Source organism: Erpetoichthys calabaricus, chromosome 1, assembly GCF_900747795.2.
Source record: "Erpetoichthys calabaricus chromosome 1, fErpCal1.3, whole genome shotgun sequence".
Lineage (NCBI taxonomy): Eukaryota > Metazoa > Chordata > Cladistia > Polypteriformes > Polypteridae > Erpetoichthys > Erpetoichthys calabaricus.
The window spans coordinates 327,716,521-327,733,353 of NC_041394.2; the positions used below are offsets into that span (position 1 = coordinate 327,716,521).

A 16,833-nucleotide genomic window follows, 5' to 3' on the forward strand; every position below is an offset into this window, starting at 1 on the left:
ACAGTACCTGATGCACTAAAAGTGTCAGTCATTAAACCATTACTTAAAAAGTCAGACCTTGACCTACATATACTAAATAATTATAGGCCTATTTCAAATTTATCGTTTCTCTCTAAAATACTAGAAAAAGTAGTCGCCAGTCAGCTTCAGACACACCTTACGCATTACAATTTATTTGAGAAATTCCAGTCTGGTTTTCGCACTGGTCATAGTACAGAAACGGCACTAACACGGGTTGTAAATGACATTCTGATATCCTCCGATGAAGGAAACTCCACTGTAATTATGTTGTTGGACTTAAGTGCAGCATTTGACACCATCGACCATTCTATTTTACTGCACAGACTAGAAAATGATGTTGGGCTTACAGGCACCGTGCTCGCTTGGTTTAGTTCTTACTTATCAAATCGATTCCAATATGTACAGAAATGTGCTGACAGTACTCCATCATTATACACAGAAGTTCAATATGGTGTCCCGCAGGGCTCAGTACTGGGACCTTTACTGTTTTCACTGTACATGCTTCCACTGGGATCTCTCATTAGGAAACATAATGTTAATTTTCACTCGTATGCAGATGACACCCAGTTATACCTTTCATTTAAATCAAATGAAGTTTCTCCAATGTTGTCTTTAATTAGTTGTGTTAGCGAATTTAAGGAGTGGATGAATGAGAACTACTTTTCTTTAAATACAGATAAAACAGAGATGTTAATTGTTGGAGGGAATGATGCTGATCACAACAATATTTTGTCATCATTTAACTCAGTGGGAATCCCAGTCAATTTTACTGAATCAGCCCGCAATCTAGGAGTTATCTTTGACTCTAGCATGTCATTTAAAGCGCATATTACAAAGTTGTCCAAAACATGTTTCTTCCATCTTAAAAATGTTAGGAAATTAAGGCGCTTTTTAAATAAACAGGATTCTGAGAAACTAATTCATGCATTTATCTCTAGTAGGATTGACTACTGCAATGCGGTGTTCACTGGATGTTCAAACTGTTCTTTATACAGCCTCCAGTTAATCCAAAATGCGGCTGCGAGAATTATTACAAGAACAAGAAAATACGAACACATAACTCCAGTTCTTAAATCCTTACACTGGCTCCCGGTTAAGTTTAGGGCAGATTTCAAAATCCTTCTTTTAACATATAAAGCATTAAATGGTCGAGGTCCGGCTTACTTGTCTGAACTTATCATGACTTACAAACCTGAGCGCACATTAAGATCTCAAGATGCCGGTCTGCTTATGACTCCAAGGATTAATAAAATAACAGTGGGAGGTCGAGCTTTTAGTTACAGGGTCCCTAAACTGTGGAATGGTCTGCCTGCTACTATAAGAGATGCCCCTTCGGTCTCAGCTTTTAAATCCCGGCTGAAGACTCACTACTTCAGTTTAGCATATCCTGACTAGAGCTGCTGATTAACTGTACAGACTGCATCTCTGTTGTTAGTCATTAGCACTTAAACATAAGTAACATGACAGTTATAATTGTATACTAACCCTCACTTATTCTGTTTTTCTTCTCGGTACTCAAATGTGGCACTTGGTGCCATGGCCCACCTGCCAAGTTGTTTTGCCTGCCTAAGGAAAAGTCATCCCAGATAGAGGATCGCGGGAATCGTGGGAAAGAGGGGTCCTTTCATCGGATTGGCTGGCCCAGCACTGTTTCAGCCGTGGAATGGCCAAATGGGGGAGGCAGCTTGAAGGATGAGGTCTCCAGGACTCTATACAAATCCAAATCTTATTATGGGATATATCATCTGCTGTTAAATTCTGCTCTGTACTTCTAAAATTTATATTTTTTATTTCTTACTATATTGAGAAATTGTTCTGTTCTGTGTACTGCATTGTATTGTATTGACCCCCTTCTTTTGACACCCACTGCACGCCCAACCTGCCTGGAAAGGGGTCTCTCTTTGAACTGCCTTTCCGAAGGTTTCTTCCATTTTTCCCTACTAGGTTTTTTTGGGAGTTTTTCCTTGTCTTCTTAGAGAGTCAAGGCTGGGGGTCTGTCAAGAGGCAGGGCCTGTTAAAGCCCATTGCGGCACTTCCTTTATGATTTTGGGCTATACAAAAATAAACTGTATTGTATTGTATTGTATTCTCCCCTTTTACTGAGCTGTTGGCATCAATGTGTCCCTAATGGCTACAGCCTCCTTACTTTATGCTATGCAGTCTGGTCAGCAGAGTCTCTCTGGTGCGGAGAGCTTGTCGTTTTTGCGGATTCTCCAGTGATAGAAGCAGGTACCTTTGCTATGGCTTTGGACGTTCACTTTTGTACAATATGAACTCTCATATGTACCTTAAGTTCACTGTTGTTAGTGTAACATTTGCCACATTCTGCACAGAAGTATGGCCTGTCTCCATTATGATGTCTGTTATGTATATGAAGAGAGCTCTTGTTAGTGAATCGTTTGCCACATTCGGAGCAGCAGTATGGCTTCTCACCACTGTGAGTCCTTCTGTGTCTCCGAAGAGTACTCTTGACGGTGAATTGTCTGCCGCATTCTGAACAGCAATATGGCTTTTCTCCAGTGTGAATTCTAGTGTGGCTCTGAAGGCTGTGTCGGTCAATGAACTGTTTACCACATTCGGAACAGCAGTATGGCCGCTCCCCTGTGTGAATCCGTGTGTGTCTTTGAAGATTTCTCTTGCGAGAGAATCGTTGGCCACATACAGAACAGCAATGCGGCTTCTCTCCGGTATGAGTTTTTCTGTGTTGCAGAAGATTCTTCCTCTCGGTGAAACGACTACCACATTCAGTGCAGCAGTATGGCCTTGGTCTATTAGAACTCCCCTGACAATATTTGGGAATTGATTTGCCTTTCATATTTGTACTCTCCTCATGATCTTTATGATAAGATTTGCCTTTCAAGCTTTTCTTCTTCTTCTGACAGACCTGCAGTCTTGCTGATTTTGCATGATGCACTTGCTCAGTGTTGATGGTGTCAATCTTTGTTGGACCCACAATCATCAGTGGAGTGCTCTGCGAATTGGCCAGGATCAAATTTTCTGATCCAGATATTGATTCTTTCATATTTCCATCAGGCAGTATCTGTTCTGGCATGTGAGCAAAAAAAGATGGGGAGATGCTGCTCCTCTTCTGTACATCTGCCAAAAAACAAAAACAGAATTTAATCAAAATATATTTTTTTTAGTAAGTAAGGGAGAGCACTGTAGAAGGTTACTTGAAAAGAGGTGACTCTCCACAACGGCACTAGAAAACTGGAAACTAGTTTTCATTTTGTTCATGAGAGATTGGGTGTGCCTCACAATATGGACACCAGAGTTCATGTCTCAGGTGCTCCCTGCGTGGGGTTTACATGTTCTCCCTGTGGCTGTGTGGGTTTCCTCTCATAGATTAAGTGAATTGGGGTTTCTAAATTGGTCCGTGTGTGCGTGTGTTTTTACGGCAAAGGCCAAGTGTCCTATCCAGATGTTGCTCCTGCCTTGCGTCTGGTGCTTTCAAGGATAAGCTTCAGCTGCCCTGCATCCCTGCCCTGAAGAAGTGGGTTAAGAAAATGGATGGACATCTGTGGATTGATGCTATTAGAGAATGAATGTGAAGCCTCTTGTCATTTTAAGGCACGGTGTGCGACACAGCATTAAACAGCGATTCATCTCACCATAATTCTGACACAACAAGCTGAACAATTACACCTCATCTGATCAGTCACGTTATTTTGTTCTCAAAGCAGGCAGAAATCTATTTCTGAACTATTTCCTTAATGAGATAAATGTGCCAATAACAAAAGACTACAGTAGATTGTGCACTAACATTCTCCTGCCTCGAACAGAAAGCATTTCTAGGCTTGACCGCTGCTATTTTCTTTCTAATGTGTTGCGGTGCTCTGATTGTCACTACCATCATGAGACATTTTTTACATGCAGTTTTCACGCAGTACCAACTCCCATTTAGTACTACCTAGTTCTATAAAAAAAAAAAAAGCTGGTGCGTTACATTTTCAGAAGTTTGGTATTAACTTGGTACCGAAATATCAGTTCTTGTGACATCCGTACTTGCAGCCATTTCTGACAGTGTGAGTGACACCGACAGCTTTCTACTTGATCACTTAAGCAGACTTACATTGGCAAGTTCAGTTTTAAGATGGTGAGGTGTAGTAGCGGTGTAACTGATCCCCACTTACGGTTTGCTTTGTAGCTCAGCTTTCAAGATACACCTCGGTTTGTATTTAACTTGAATTAGAAAATGAACCAATTTACAATTTATTCTCCCAGTTTTAATTCTATCATATAGAAACTGAACACAAAAGAACACCTTCAATGATGCCTTCATATAGATGTTCTGTTTGCATAATGTAAATGTTTACTTTTGCCTTTTCAGTTATTTAAATCACACATAAAAATAACAAGGCTGAAAACTGTTGATGTCCAGTTTTCTGTATTTTCATTTTTTTTCTTTTACTAATGTCTCTGTGGCATGTCCCATAATTGACAGATGTTCTATGTCTATAATTTTCAACTTTTCAACAATGAAATAGCAGATGGCCGAAACTTACATTTTGTCTGAGGTGAGCAAGTGGATAACCTCCCAGCAGTAAACAGGACTACTAAGGAGGTACTGAGGGATTTGTTAATTGTAGAGGGAGAAGTGCTGTTCAGATTAAATAGGCTGAAATCAAACAAATCACAAGGACCAGATAATATTTATCCTCTAGTTCTTAAGGAGGCTAGTGAGTACAGATATAAACCCTTGACACATATTTTTAGGAAGTCATTGAGCACTGGAGAGACTCCGAAGGACTGGAAAATGGCAAATATCATCCCATTATATAAAAAGGGTGACAGGGCAGATCCAAGCAACTATAGGCCAGTAAGCTTAACATGCATCACAGGAAAATTAATGGAAGGAATTATTAAGATAAGATCGAGCAACACCTGGCAAGGACAGAAGTTATTAGGAACAGTCAGCATGGGTTCAGAACAGGGAGGTCGTGTTTTACTAACATGCTGGAATTCTATGAAGAGGCAACAAAAGGATACAATCAAAGTGGAGCAGATGATATTATTTATCTGGACTTTCAGAAAGCATTTGATAAGGTGCCACATGAGAGGTTGGGCAACAAACTAAAAAAAGTGGGAGTTCAGGGTGATGTGTGTAGATGGGTGCAGAATTGGCTCAGACACAGGAAGCAGAGGGTGATGGTGTGAGGAACCTCATCAGAACTGGCGGATGTTAAGAGTGGTGTCCAGCAGGGGTCAGTGCTAGGGCCGCTGCTATTTTTTATATAAATGATTTAGATAGTAATATAAGTAACAAACTGGTTAAGTTTGCAGGTGATACCAAAATAGGTGGATTAGCAGATAATTTGGAATCCGTTATATCATTACAGAAGGACTTGGATAGCATACAGGCTTGGGCAGATTTGTGGCAGATGAAATTTAATGTCAGTAAATGTAAAGTATTACATATAGAAAGTAAAAATGTGAGGTTTGAATACACAATGGGCAGTTGGAAAATCGAGAGTACACCTTATGAGAAGAACATAGAAGTCGTAGTGGACTCTACGCTATCGACTTCCAGACGGTCTTCAGAAGCCATTAAGAAGGCTAACAGAATGTCAGGTTATATAGCGCCCTGACATGTGGAGTACAAGTCACAGGAGGTTCTGCTGAAGCTTTATAACACACTGGTGAGGCCTCATATGGAGTACTGTGTGCAGTTTTGCTCTCCAGGCTACAAAAAGGACATAGCAGTGCTAGAAAAGGTCAAGAAAAGAGCGACTGGGCTGATTCCAGGGCTACAGGGGATGAGTTATGAGAGAAGATTAAAAGAGCTGAGCCTTTACAGTTTAAACAAAAGGAGAGAAGGCATGATTGAAGTGTTTAAAATTATGAAGGGAATTAGTCCAGTGGATCAAGACTGTTATTTTAAAATGAGTTCATCAAGAACACAGTTGGAAACTTGTTAGGGGTAAATTTTACACAAACATTAGGAAATTTTTCTTTACATTGAGAACTATAGACACTCAGAATAAGCTGCCAAGTAGTATGTTGTATAGTAGGACTTTAGGGACTTTCAAAACTCGATTTAATGTTATTTTAGAAGAATTAAGTGGATAGGACTGGCAAGCTTTGTTTGGCTGAATGGCCTGTTCTCATCTAGATAGATAGATACTTTATTAATCCCAAGGGGAAATTCACAATCTAGATGATTCTAATGTTCTAATAAACTTAAAAAGGTTTGGTAGCTTAGATAATGTACTGTGAACTCAGCCATGGTCTTCAGATTTTGTAATAAGCCACCAGTCTACACCTATTGACTGTAAATTACTATAAGAGATACACCATCTGTTTATGTCATTCTGAATTGGGACTGGGTGGGGAGACACCAAAGATGCTTGTGTCCTGGTGCCTCAAAAAACTTTAATCTGACCCTGCACTCAACAAAGGAACAAAAACACAGAAATCATCTCAAGTCAATGGTTTTGTTCAGTTCAAAAAACCTTGCTTCACTTCTCAGCTGAAAGCAAGCCTTTTTTTGAAGGATCCCTTTAGCCCCAAGGCTTTCACTGATTATTTGTTTTAGCACCCACCTTCTTCAGTGCTCTTCATGTAAGACTCCAATTGTTCCGATTTCACATGGAGAAAATGATCGTGGAGGAAGCAGGGTCCACTTGGAGTGTAGCCTAACCCGTCTGCAGAGAGAGGCTCCAGTTTAAAGTCTTCTTTCTTGACACTGCTTGGAAAGTTATGTTGATACATTTCAGTGCTGTCATACTTGTGCTCAGTCTCTTCTTTAAAGCTGAAACATTCCCATTTCTCATCCTCTTTTTTGATGTTGAGGATTCTTTTCTCTATGGTATCCATGAAAAGCAGGGCTGTTGTATTCTCCCATTCCTCTTCTTTAATCTCACCCTCTGAGGCGTCCTCTTTTTCACATTTAATTTCCTTTTTAAAACGCTCTTGAACAGCCTGGTGCATCTCCATTCCATACATCTGAAATAGCACCGTCCTCTTTTTTTCTATAGAAATACCAGAAATGACTGAAATTAGAAGGGTACACAAAAGTGAACACATTTGACTTTCAACTTTTATTTTGTCCTCTGAAAAGATATAAAAAAGCCAAGTCATATTAGGTAACAGAAGCCACATTAGAGCACTTGCACAGCATTTCATCTTCTTCATGCCCAGCAATCAGGAATGAAAATGTCTTAAGGGGCATGGACAGCCATCACAAAACACTGGTAGAAGATCAACTCCTACAGGGAAAGTCCAGCATGTCTGCACTTCACATGCACTTAATACGTTATGTCCATGTGATATGCATTTTTTTCTGTTTACTCTATGTTGCAAACTTGGAACTAAAGAAATAGTACATTTACAGTGCATCTGGAAAGTATTCACAGCGCATCACTGTTTCCACATTTTGTTATGTTACAGCCTTATTCCAAAATGGATTAAATTCATTTTTTTCCTCAGAATTCTACACACAACACCCCATAATGTCAACGTGAAAAAAGTTTACTTGAGGTTTTTGCAAATTTATTAAAAATAAAAAAATTGAGAAAGCACATGTACATTAAGTATTCACAGCCTTTGCCATGAAACTCAAAATTGAGCTCAGGTGCATCCTGTTTCCCCTGATCATCCTTGAGATGTTTCTGCAGCTTAATTGGAGTCCACCTGTGGTAAATTCAGTTGATTGGACATGATTTGGAAAGGCACACACCTGTCTATATAAGGTCCCACAGTTGACAGTTCATCTCAGAGCACAAACCAAGCATGAAGTCAAAGGAATCGTCTGTAGACCACGAGACAGGATTGTCTCAAGGTACAAATCTGGGGAAGGTTACAGAAAAATTTCTGCTGCTTTGAAGGTCCCAATGAGCACAGTGGCCTCCATCATCCGTAAGTGGAAGAAGTTCGAAACCACCAGGACTCTTCGTAGAGCTAGCCGACCATCTAAACTGAGCGATCGGGGGAGAAGGGCCTTAGTCAGGGAGGTGACCAAGAACCCGATGGTCACTCTGTCAGAGCTCCAGAGGTCCTCTGTGGAGAGAGGAGAACCTTCCAGAAGGACTACCATCTCTGCAGCAATCCACCAATCACGCCTGTATGGTAGAGTGGCCAGACGGAAGCCACTCCTTAGTAAAAGGCACATGGCAGCCCGCCTGGAGTTTGCCAAAAGGCACCTGAAGGACTCTCAGACCATGAGAAAGAAAATTCTCTGGTCTGATGAGACAAAGATTGAACTCTTTGGTGTGAGTGCCAGGCATCACGTTTGGAGGAAACCAGGCACCGCTCATCACCAGGCCAATACCATCCCTACAGTGAAGCATGGTGGTGGCAGCATCATGCTGTGGGGATGTTTTTCAGCGGCAGGGACTGGGAGACTAGTCAGGATAAAAGGAAAAATGACTGCAGCAATGTACAGAGACATCCTGGATGAAAACCTGCTCCAGAACGCTCTTGACCTCAGACTGGGGTGACGGTTCATCTTTCAGCAGGACAACGACCCTAAGCACACAGCCAAGATATCAAAGGAGTGGCTTCAGGACAACTCTGTGAATGTCCTTGAGTGGCCCAGTCAGATCCCAGACTTGAATCCAATTGAACATCTCTGGAGAGATCTTAAAATGACTGTGCACCGACGCTTCCCATCCAACCTGATGGAGCTTGAGAGGTGCTGCAAAGAGGAATGGGCGAAACTGGCCAAGGATAGGTGTGCCAAGCTTGTGGCATCATATTCAAAAAGGCTTGAGGCTGTAATTGCTGCCAAAGGTGCATCGACAAATTAATGAGCAAAGGCTGTGAATACTTATGTACACATGCTTTCTCAATTTTTTTATTTTTAATAAATTTGCAAAAATCTCAAGTAAACTTTTTTCACGTTGTCATTATGGGATGTTGTGTGTAGAATTCTGAGGAAAAAAATGAATTTAATCCATTTTGGAATAAGGCTGTAACTTAACAAAAGGTGGAAAAAGTGATGCGCTGTGAATACTTTCCGGACGCACTGTACATCAAATTAACAACGTATGTATAGGGCGCTGACTACAGGCTACAACACTTGCACAAATGTATTCCTATAATGCTTTACTAGTAAACTGCTGAACTTTACAACATCAGACTGGGTAATTCAAAAGAAATTTTTTACATTTGAATATTGTTAGTAATATTTAATTAACATTCATAATAATGTATATTTCATAGGTCGGCCATTCCTCTCTCACTATAGTAACTGATGCATTTACATTTTGTTGTATTAGAGATCTAGCTCATTCCTACAACTTCAGTAATATTGTTGAGCTGCTAAAAACACCGCTGCTCTGTCTAATGCATGTTCTTTTATTTTACAATGCTTTAAACTGTAAATAACAGGATGGTCTGCAACACAAATGCTCTTTATTTTCCCAGGTTATCCCATAATGCACCATACAACCCATTTTCTAGACAGTTCCAAAGATGGGCATCTATTGATGTTGCACTCTAATCGGTATCTTTTTCAGCCATATCAAAATGTTCTCCGCAATCGCTTGTCCAGGTTACTTACATAGTGTGAGGGGAAAAAAAAAGTGCAACCAAAGTTGGGTTGCCTGGTTACGAAAATAAACAGTAGCCCGACAGTGCGCACGTTGATGACGTATGCATTGAGAAACGTCCAGGAGGTTTGCACAATAAAACAAAAGCAAATCAGCAGGGACAGGGATTGGCAATATTTCTAGGATACAGACTCGCAGAATGAAGGCGCTCTAAAACATGAGTTTGTTCCATGTCGTACTCAAGATCCAGCAGTGTGCCACTGAAACGACTAGAGGTCCCGCGCTGGGTTGGGCAAAGGTCACACGCAAACAAAACGTGCACATTTCCCCTGTGCGATGGCCGTTAACGACACAAATCACTACACAGAGGACAAAACATCGTATCCGACTGTTGACATGTAATGTGTAGTTTGACTGCATGTGCTCTCCAAATGTCAATGTCGCCTGTGCAAACAAAACCTGCCGAACTAGCAGCGGACTTTGGTATCTTATATTCAGGAGCGGCGGTCGGGGATCCCGACGCTTAAAAAAAAGCGCCCAGACACACAAGTGCTGCTTCCGAATATATCTGAATTGATCACAGCCCAAGACCAGTGAGTAGCGCGGACACGTGGGCAATATGGACACTCACCCGAGGAAAAATTCCCACACAGCAGAAACAGAGACGGGGTTCAGGTGCTACTCGCTGATCGTATTCGAGTCTATCCCGCCGGTGGCTTCTTTATGCAGCGAACATGTTGTTTAGTCCAGTAGCTCTCTATAATTGTACGATACTCACCTGCTTGCAGGTCCAACGTCAGGTGCTAACCGCTCACACTTCCTCGTTTGCTGGAGTCGCAGCGTGAAGCGAGAAACAAGGAAAAAAACTGCTTGACAAGAAGGTTCGGAATGTGTCAAAATAAAAGTCTCCCACAAAGCCAGAAAAACAGAAGTCATATTGCTGTTACTAGTCTGAAGATCAATATGTCAAATTGTGTAACCCAGTGACAGCACACAGTTGTTAAATATAAGAACAAATGTGATGAGAACGGATCATTTAGCCTTAGTTTTACACAGTTAAAGATTTGGTGTTCACCAAAGTACTGTTTTCTATCACATTTGGTAATTTATTGCATAGGTCCGTGGCGCTCTGTGTGATGAAAACATTTTTTGTTTGTTTGTTGTTTTTTTTTTGGTTTGTTTTCATACGTGCGGCCAGTGCGGTTTAGTGGTTAAACCTTTGGACTTTAAACGCTGAGGATGTGTGTTTAAATCCAGTACTGATACTGACTGTGTGATTATGAGGAACTCATTTCAACTGCCAGTTGGTAAAACAAAAGAAATGTAGTTAAGTGGATCTAAAATTTTGTTAGTCATCTTTGATACAAACAACAGCCAAATAAGTAAAAGTAATCTCCCTTAATTTTTCTTACTTTTTCTGTCCACAAAATGTGTATCATTCTTTTATAAAACTACACCTCAGAGCTCTTTATTCTACCTTCCATTATTTTGCTCACAGTCTGTGTTTCACAAGCATACATTAAGATTGATCAAACATAACACCTTAGAATGTTCATCTTTGTTTTTATTGTTATGCTTTGGTTCATAAGTATATGTTTTAACTGTGTAAAGCGTTTTTGCCATAGCAATCCTCCTTTTGATTTCTTGATCACATCCTCCACCTCGTATTAATATGCCACCAAAGTAACAAAAGTGATTCACTTGCTTGACGCTTTCAGATTTTACTTTCAAATGACATTCTGGACCAACTTTCTCATTTGTAAACACCATACAATTTCTTGCAATTCAACACTAGTCCCTTCACTTTTTTTTCTACTCTCACTCCCACTTCAACAAATGAAGGAGCATTAAAGAAAGCACAGGTTGAAAGATATTTACTAAGTGAGACAAAGAAAAAACAACTAAAATATCTGTGACACATCATCAGAGCTGGAGACATTGAAAGTGTTGCATTTCTGGGTAAAATCAATGGGAAGAGAATGAGAGGAAGGCAGAGAAGCACAATGAGATGGTTTGGGAGCAACAGGAGTTGTAATGAGATTTTCAATATGGCAAGGGAAAGAGTCAGGTGGAAGACTGTGATCACCAACATCTGCATCGGACATGGCACTTGGAGCGAGAGGGAGAGAGGGCCCCATTTAATTAAAAAGAAAAAAGAAAATAACAGCTGGTATCCAGCTTACTAAATCCTTTTATAATTTTACTTTACTTTTGTATCATGTATTCTCTTAAAACCACGTTGTGTATATTGACAAGATAAATCTTCAAAATTTGCCTCACATCTCCACAGGTTGGGGCAGACTGGTGCTTCTGAGGCTAAGGATCTGTGCTGGCAATCGGAAGGTTGCCGGTTTGAATCCCGTAAACACCAGAAGCGACTCCAGTCCATTGGGCCCCTGAGCAAGGTCCTTAACCGGCAATTACTCCATCCTGGGTATGAAGTTAACCTGCATCCAGCCCTGCAAGAAGGTCCTCCAACTCACAGGGAAAATTTGGGTGTGTGTGGCAGGATTGGCACTCCAGCCACCATAAAAAACAGTGTGGTGAAGTAGTCTGTCATGTGGTGGGTGCAGCAAACGCACTCTCAATGCATGCTCCCAACCCCTCTATCGCCACATGTTGCAGTCTTGGAACAAAGCAGGGGAAGTGGAGTGCTGTAACACTGTCTTCAGGAGGGCATAGTGGTCTCCAGTCATATAAGGATGATTAAAATGATTGGAAAGTAAATTAAAACCAATACCAATTATAGGTACTTAAAACAACAGAGTGAAGTGCAGACAGCTGTTTTATTATATATGTAGTAATTTTAAAGGATATGAGCATCACACACCAGACCAGCTAAAATGGCTACAAGCCTGAAATGTATTTCAGATTATTTACTTATTTATTTTTGGTGTTACAAAGAATGTTATCTACAGTGGCATATGGCTGGGACACCTCTACAATGGAAAGACAGGAGGAGGGAGCAAATCCAGAGTATTACCTCCCCCGGAGCACTAGGTAGCAGCCCCACTGAGTTGCAGCAGTGCCCCAGACTCCCACAGGGCTCCATAGGAGTTAGAGTTTAGTGCAGCCCTGTTGGGGTTCATGGGTGCCACCAGGGGGTGCTGCAGCTACTGCTGAGTCCTTGATTTCAGCACTTCTTCCATACCTGGAATTGATGCCGGAAGTAGGTCAACGAGCACCTGGAGCACCTCTGGGTGACCTATGAAAGGAGCTAGCAGACACTATAATAATAATTATTATTATTATTATTTGCATTTATATAGTGCACACTAGACCGGGAGCCAGAGTCGGGTGGGAGAAGACAAAGCTTGCCAGGAGGAGTGGAGTCAAAAAGAGAGAGAAAGAGAGAGAGGAGAAGGAAAAGAAAGTGCTGTGGACTGTGCTTATTGTGGCTGTGCTCGGAGGTGGGAAACAAGAGAAAGCATTTCCCACATAGAAAAATAAATGTGTGCTGTGTCATGGACTTGCTTCTTGGCCTGTTTGTGTTGTGTTGGGGCAGCTGTATGCCCCCTGGTGGCCCACACTACCAAATTCAATTAGTATTCGATCTGCTGAATCGCCTTTAGGGTCACGGTTTGGGGTTGAAGCCCATCATACCAGCCTGGGATCTAAGGCAAGAAACTTCCCATGGTAAAAATAGCATTAGTTCTCAAAGCTGACAAATAATACAAAGCATCAAAAACTCAATAATGCTGATTAGAACCAGTTAATGACAGACTGAGCATCCAGACAACATGTAATTGAGGAAACTGCAGGGCTCTGGTACCTGCTTAGTGTAGATGATTTATGACAGACTCTGGTTTAAACTAACAATCACCCCATCCATTTTCTAGCTCTCTCAGGGTTGAGATGGTCAGAGCCTATCCCTGCAGAGCTGGGCACAAGGTAGGAACCAAACTTAGAAATGGTTCCAGTACCTCAAACATTTTGACAAACATTAATCACCGTCTTTCCTAAACAAAATAAGGACTTGTTACAATGTGCATCATACAGACCAATTTCACTCCTGAATAATGATGTTAAGATACTCTCAAAAATTCTAGCTAGAAGGATGGAGAAAGTGCTGCCCTCGGTAATATCACAGGATCAAACAGGATTTATTAAAGGCCGACACCTATCTCCCAATCTCCGACGCTTGTTTAATGTTATATATTCACCAGCAAAATCAAACACCCCAGAGATATTACTATCATTAGACGCAGAAAAAGCATTTGATATGATTGAGTGGAACTACCTTTTCACTGCATTGGAGAAATTTGGGTTTGGCCGAATATTTGTGCATGGATCAAACTACTGTATACCAATCCAGAAGCTTCAGTTTGTATTAATAACATTTGCTCAGACTACTTTAAACTAGAACGTGGTACCAGACAAAGATGTCCCTTGTCGCCACTGTTGTTTGCAATCGCTATTGAACCACTGGCGGTTCACTGCCGAAATTCTTATCAGATAAAGGGGATTGTCAGAGAAGGACTGGAACAGAAAATTTCTCTATATGCAGATGATATGGTCTTATATATATCAGACCCAGAAAACACTGCCCTGCTGTTTTAACAGCACTAACAGCATTTCAAAAGATATCTGGTCTTAGAATTAATCTGAATAAAAGTATACTCTTTTCAGTGAATTCACGAGCATATAATATTAGATTAGACACCCTACCTTTTACCATAGCAGATCAGTTTAAATACCTAGGGGTAAATATCACAAGTAAACATAAAGCTCTTTATCAACAAAATGTTGCCGTCTGTATGGAAAAAATTAAGAAAGACTTGCATAGATGGTTAACCCTTCATCTCACTCTAGCCGGAAGAATTAACATTGTTAAGATGAATATCCTTCCTAAGCTTCTCTTTTTATTTCAAAACATTCCAATATATCAATAAATCATTTTTTAAACAGTTAGATTCAACAATAACCTCATTCATTTGGAACTCAAAACACCCACGTATCCGAAGAGCGACCCTACAAAGACCTCAGGCAGAAGGTGGCATGGCTTTACCTAATTTTCAGTTTTATTACTGGGCAGCAAACATACAAGCCATAAAAACCTGGACACAAATAAATGAACATACACAGGCTTGGTCCGCAATAGAAGTAAAATCCTGTAGTACTTCTTTATATTCCCTGCTCTGCTCTCCAATAAATGTAAGTCATCGCAAATATACTAATAACCCAATTGTGCTTTACTCACTCAGAATATGGAACCAAATTAGAAAGCATTTTAAGATGGAAAATCTTTTATCGGTGGCACTGCTGCAAGAGAACCACCTCTTTCAACCTTCGCAAGTATATCCAGTTTTTAATACCTGGAAAAGTTTTGGGATTAAAATGCTCAGAGATCTTTATATAGACAACATATTTACATCTTTTGAACAATTGCATTCAAAATTCAACCTCCCAGCTACACATTTCTTTCACTATCTTCAAATTAGAAATTTTGTTAAACAGAAATTACCCGATTTCCCCCACCTCGCACCATCCACAATGCTGGAAAATATACTGCTCAGTTTCGAGGAATTAAACACCATTTCCGCAATATATAAAATCTTATTAGAGTCCCTACCTTTCAAAGATCCAAAAGGACATTGGAAAAAAGATCTCTTAATCAATATATCAGAAAAGGAGTGGAAGGTAGCAAGCAGAGAATTCACTTGAGTTCTATATGCGCAAAGCATAGAATTATTCAACTAAAAATTATATATCGAGCTCATCTGTCTCGCTTAAAACTGTCCAAAATGTTTCCAGGGCAGGATCCAACCTGCGAACGCTGCAACCAAGCTCCTGCCTCACTGGGTCACATGTTCTGGGCCTGCACCCAACTAACATCATTTTGGACCAAAATTTTTAAGTGACTTTCAGACCACCTTGGGGTCACAATCCCTCCTAACCCACTAACAGCTGTGTTTGGTGTTCTTCCAGACGGACTTGAAGTGGAGAAGGACAAGCAAACGGTGATTGCATTCACTACACTTTTGGCACGCAGACTTATTCTGTTAAATTGGAAGAATCCTAATTCTCCTTTGATAAGTCAGTGGGAAACCGATGTTTTATATTATTTGAAATTGGAAAAAATCAAATTCTCAGTTAGAGGATCTGTACAAAATTTTTTCAAAACCTGGCAGTAAATCAATATTATTTTAGAATAAGAGAATTAACTATTACCGCATTTAATCCCCTTCTCCATCTCTTATTTACATATATATTTATTTCTCCCTTTCTTTTGTTTATTGTTGTCTTATTAAAAAGCCTAAAGCAATTCTCCTTTGGCTAAGCTCTCCTTCTCAGGGGTGGGGTTTGATTTGTCTTCAATTTTGTTGGGTTATAAATTGATCTATTTGTATGGAATGATTACAATGAAAATTAATAAAATAAAAATATAAAAAAAAAAAAAAAGAAATGGTTCCAGTTCATGACTGGGCACACTCAGACACACACCTGCCTCATCCATAGTTGACAGTTAATTTTATCTGCATGTCTTTGGAATATGAGAGGAAAAAACATTGTTAGCATTTGGAGAAGCAGCAAACAGACAACATCAAGCTGGGATTAGTACCACAGAGCAGAAGAAATGTACATAATAATACAAGGAATTTAGAATATATGTTATGTGTTGGTTGTTCTGACTTTGTGATATTGCTAAACATTGAAGCCAATATGGCCACGATGCCTTTTTTTCACATTTGCTTGCACACATGGCTCATTGAGTACCAGTAGTCCTTTAGCCAAATAATAAGAGGTTGTGTACACTGATTTTTTAAATCATGGGCCCTTCTCTTTACATAATCTTGTAGTAACGCTGTGTTTATAACTGGATTACCTCTCTCTGAAAGGTTTTTGTTCAGCATGGCACTGTAAAAGTTTGGCATACTTTAGATAAGCCATTTTCTTTCCTTTGGCCCGGTGTGGGTGTGTGCATTGTGATAAACTGTTGATCTGGCCCAAGGTTATTTTCCATCTTGCTGGGCGAGTCTCTGGCTCTCATGAACCTCAAATTGATACAAAGAGTAGTGAAAGTTTTAATTATATGTGCAAGACTTGTGTGTGTGTATAAAATGTGGTAAATGCTGTCATTAATGTAGCTGAGGTGTTTTAATAAAACAAAAACTTTTCTATTGCATGTAATAAAAACCAGCAGCAACTGACCAAGGACCTTCCCTCTTAATACTAGAGCCAGCTGGCTTCACTAGCGGATCATCTGGCCTTCCTCATGACCTCCTCCGTGATGCCCATCAACAGTAAGGCTTTGTACAGTGAGCACCCTGCACATTTCTGACTGCTGCCATCAATGAGCTCACCGTGCACCCTTTTATCT

At 40.3% G+C, this 16,833-nt stretch overlaps 1 protein-coding gene across 2 annotated transcripts; it reads right to left on the minus strand.

Annotated features, from left to right (window-relative positions):
- Positions 1-997: 997 nt before the first annotated feature.
- On the minus strand, positions 998-10,393 carry LOC127527632 (zinc finger protein 157-like). Of its 2 annotated transcripts, none has more exons than XM_051926832.1 (3): positions 10,291-10,393; positions 6,564-6,992; positions 998-3,117 (listed from the first exon to the last, which is right to left on the minus strand). In XM_051926832.1, exons 2-3 carry the CDS (start codon positions 6,964-6,966, stop codon positions 2,276-2,278), a joined length of 1,245 nt encoding a protein of 414 aa, XP_051782792.1. In that variant the 5' UTR covers positions 6,967-6,992; positions 10,291-10,393; the 3' UTR covers positions 998-2,275. The 2 variants fall into 2 exon arrangements, with proteins under 2 accessions (XP_051782792.1, XP_051782789.1); XM_051926829.1 differs by having other exon boundaries at positions 6,564-7,013; positions 10,291-10,359.
- Positions 10,394-16,833: the final 6,440 nt, after the last annotated feature.

Bases quoted from the DNA above. Each gene is read 5' to 3' on its own strand.
- LOC127527632 (XM_051926832.1), bottom strand. From the start codon at position 6,966: ATGTATGGAATGGAGATGCACCAGGCTGTTCAAGAGCGTTTTAAAAAG. The intron at 3,118-6,563 runs GTGGGTGCTAAA...GTTTTTTGGCAG, and splicing joins CATGAAGAGCACTGAAGAAG to ATGTACAGAAGAGGAGCAGC.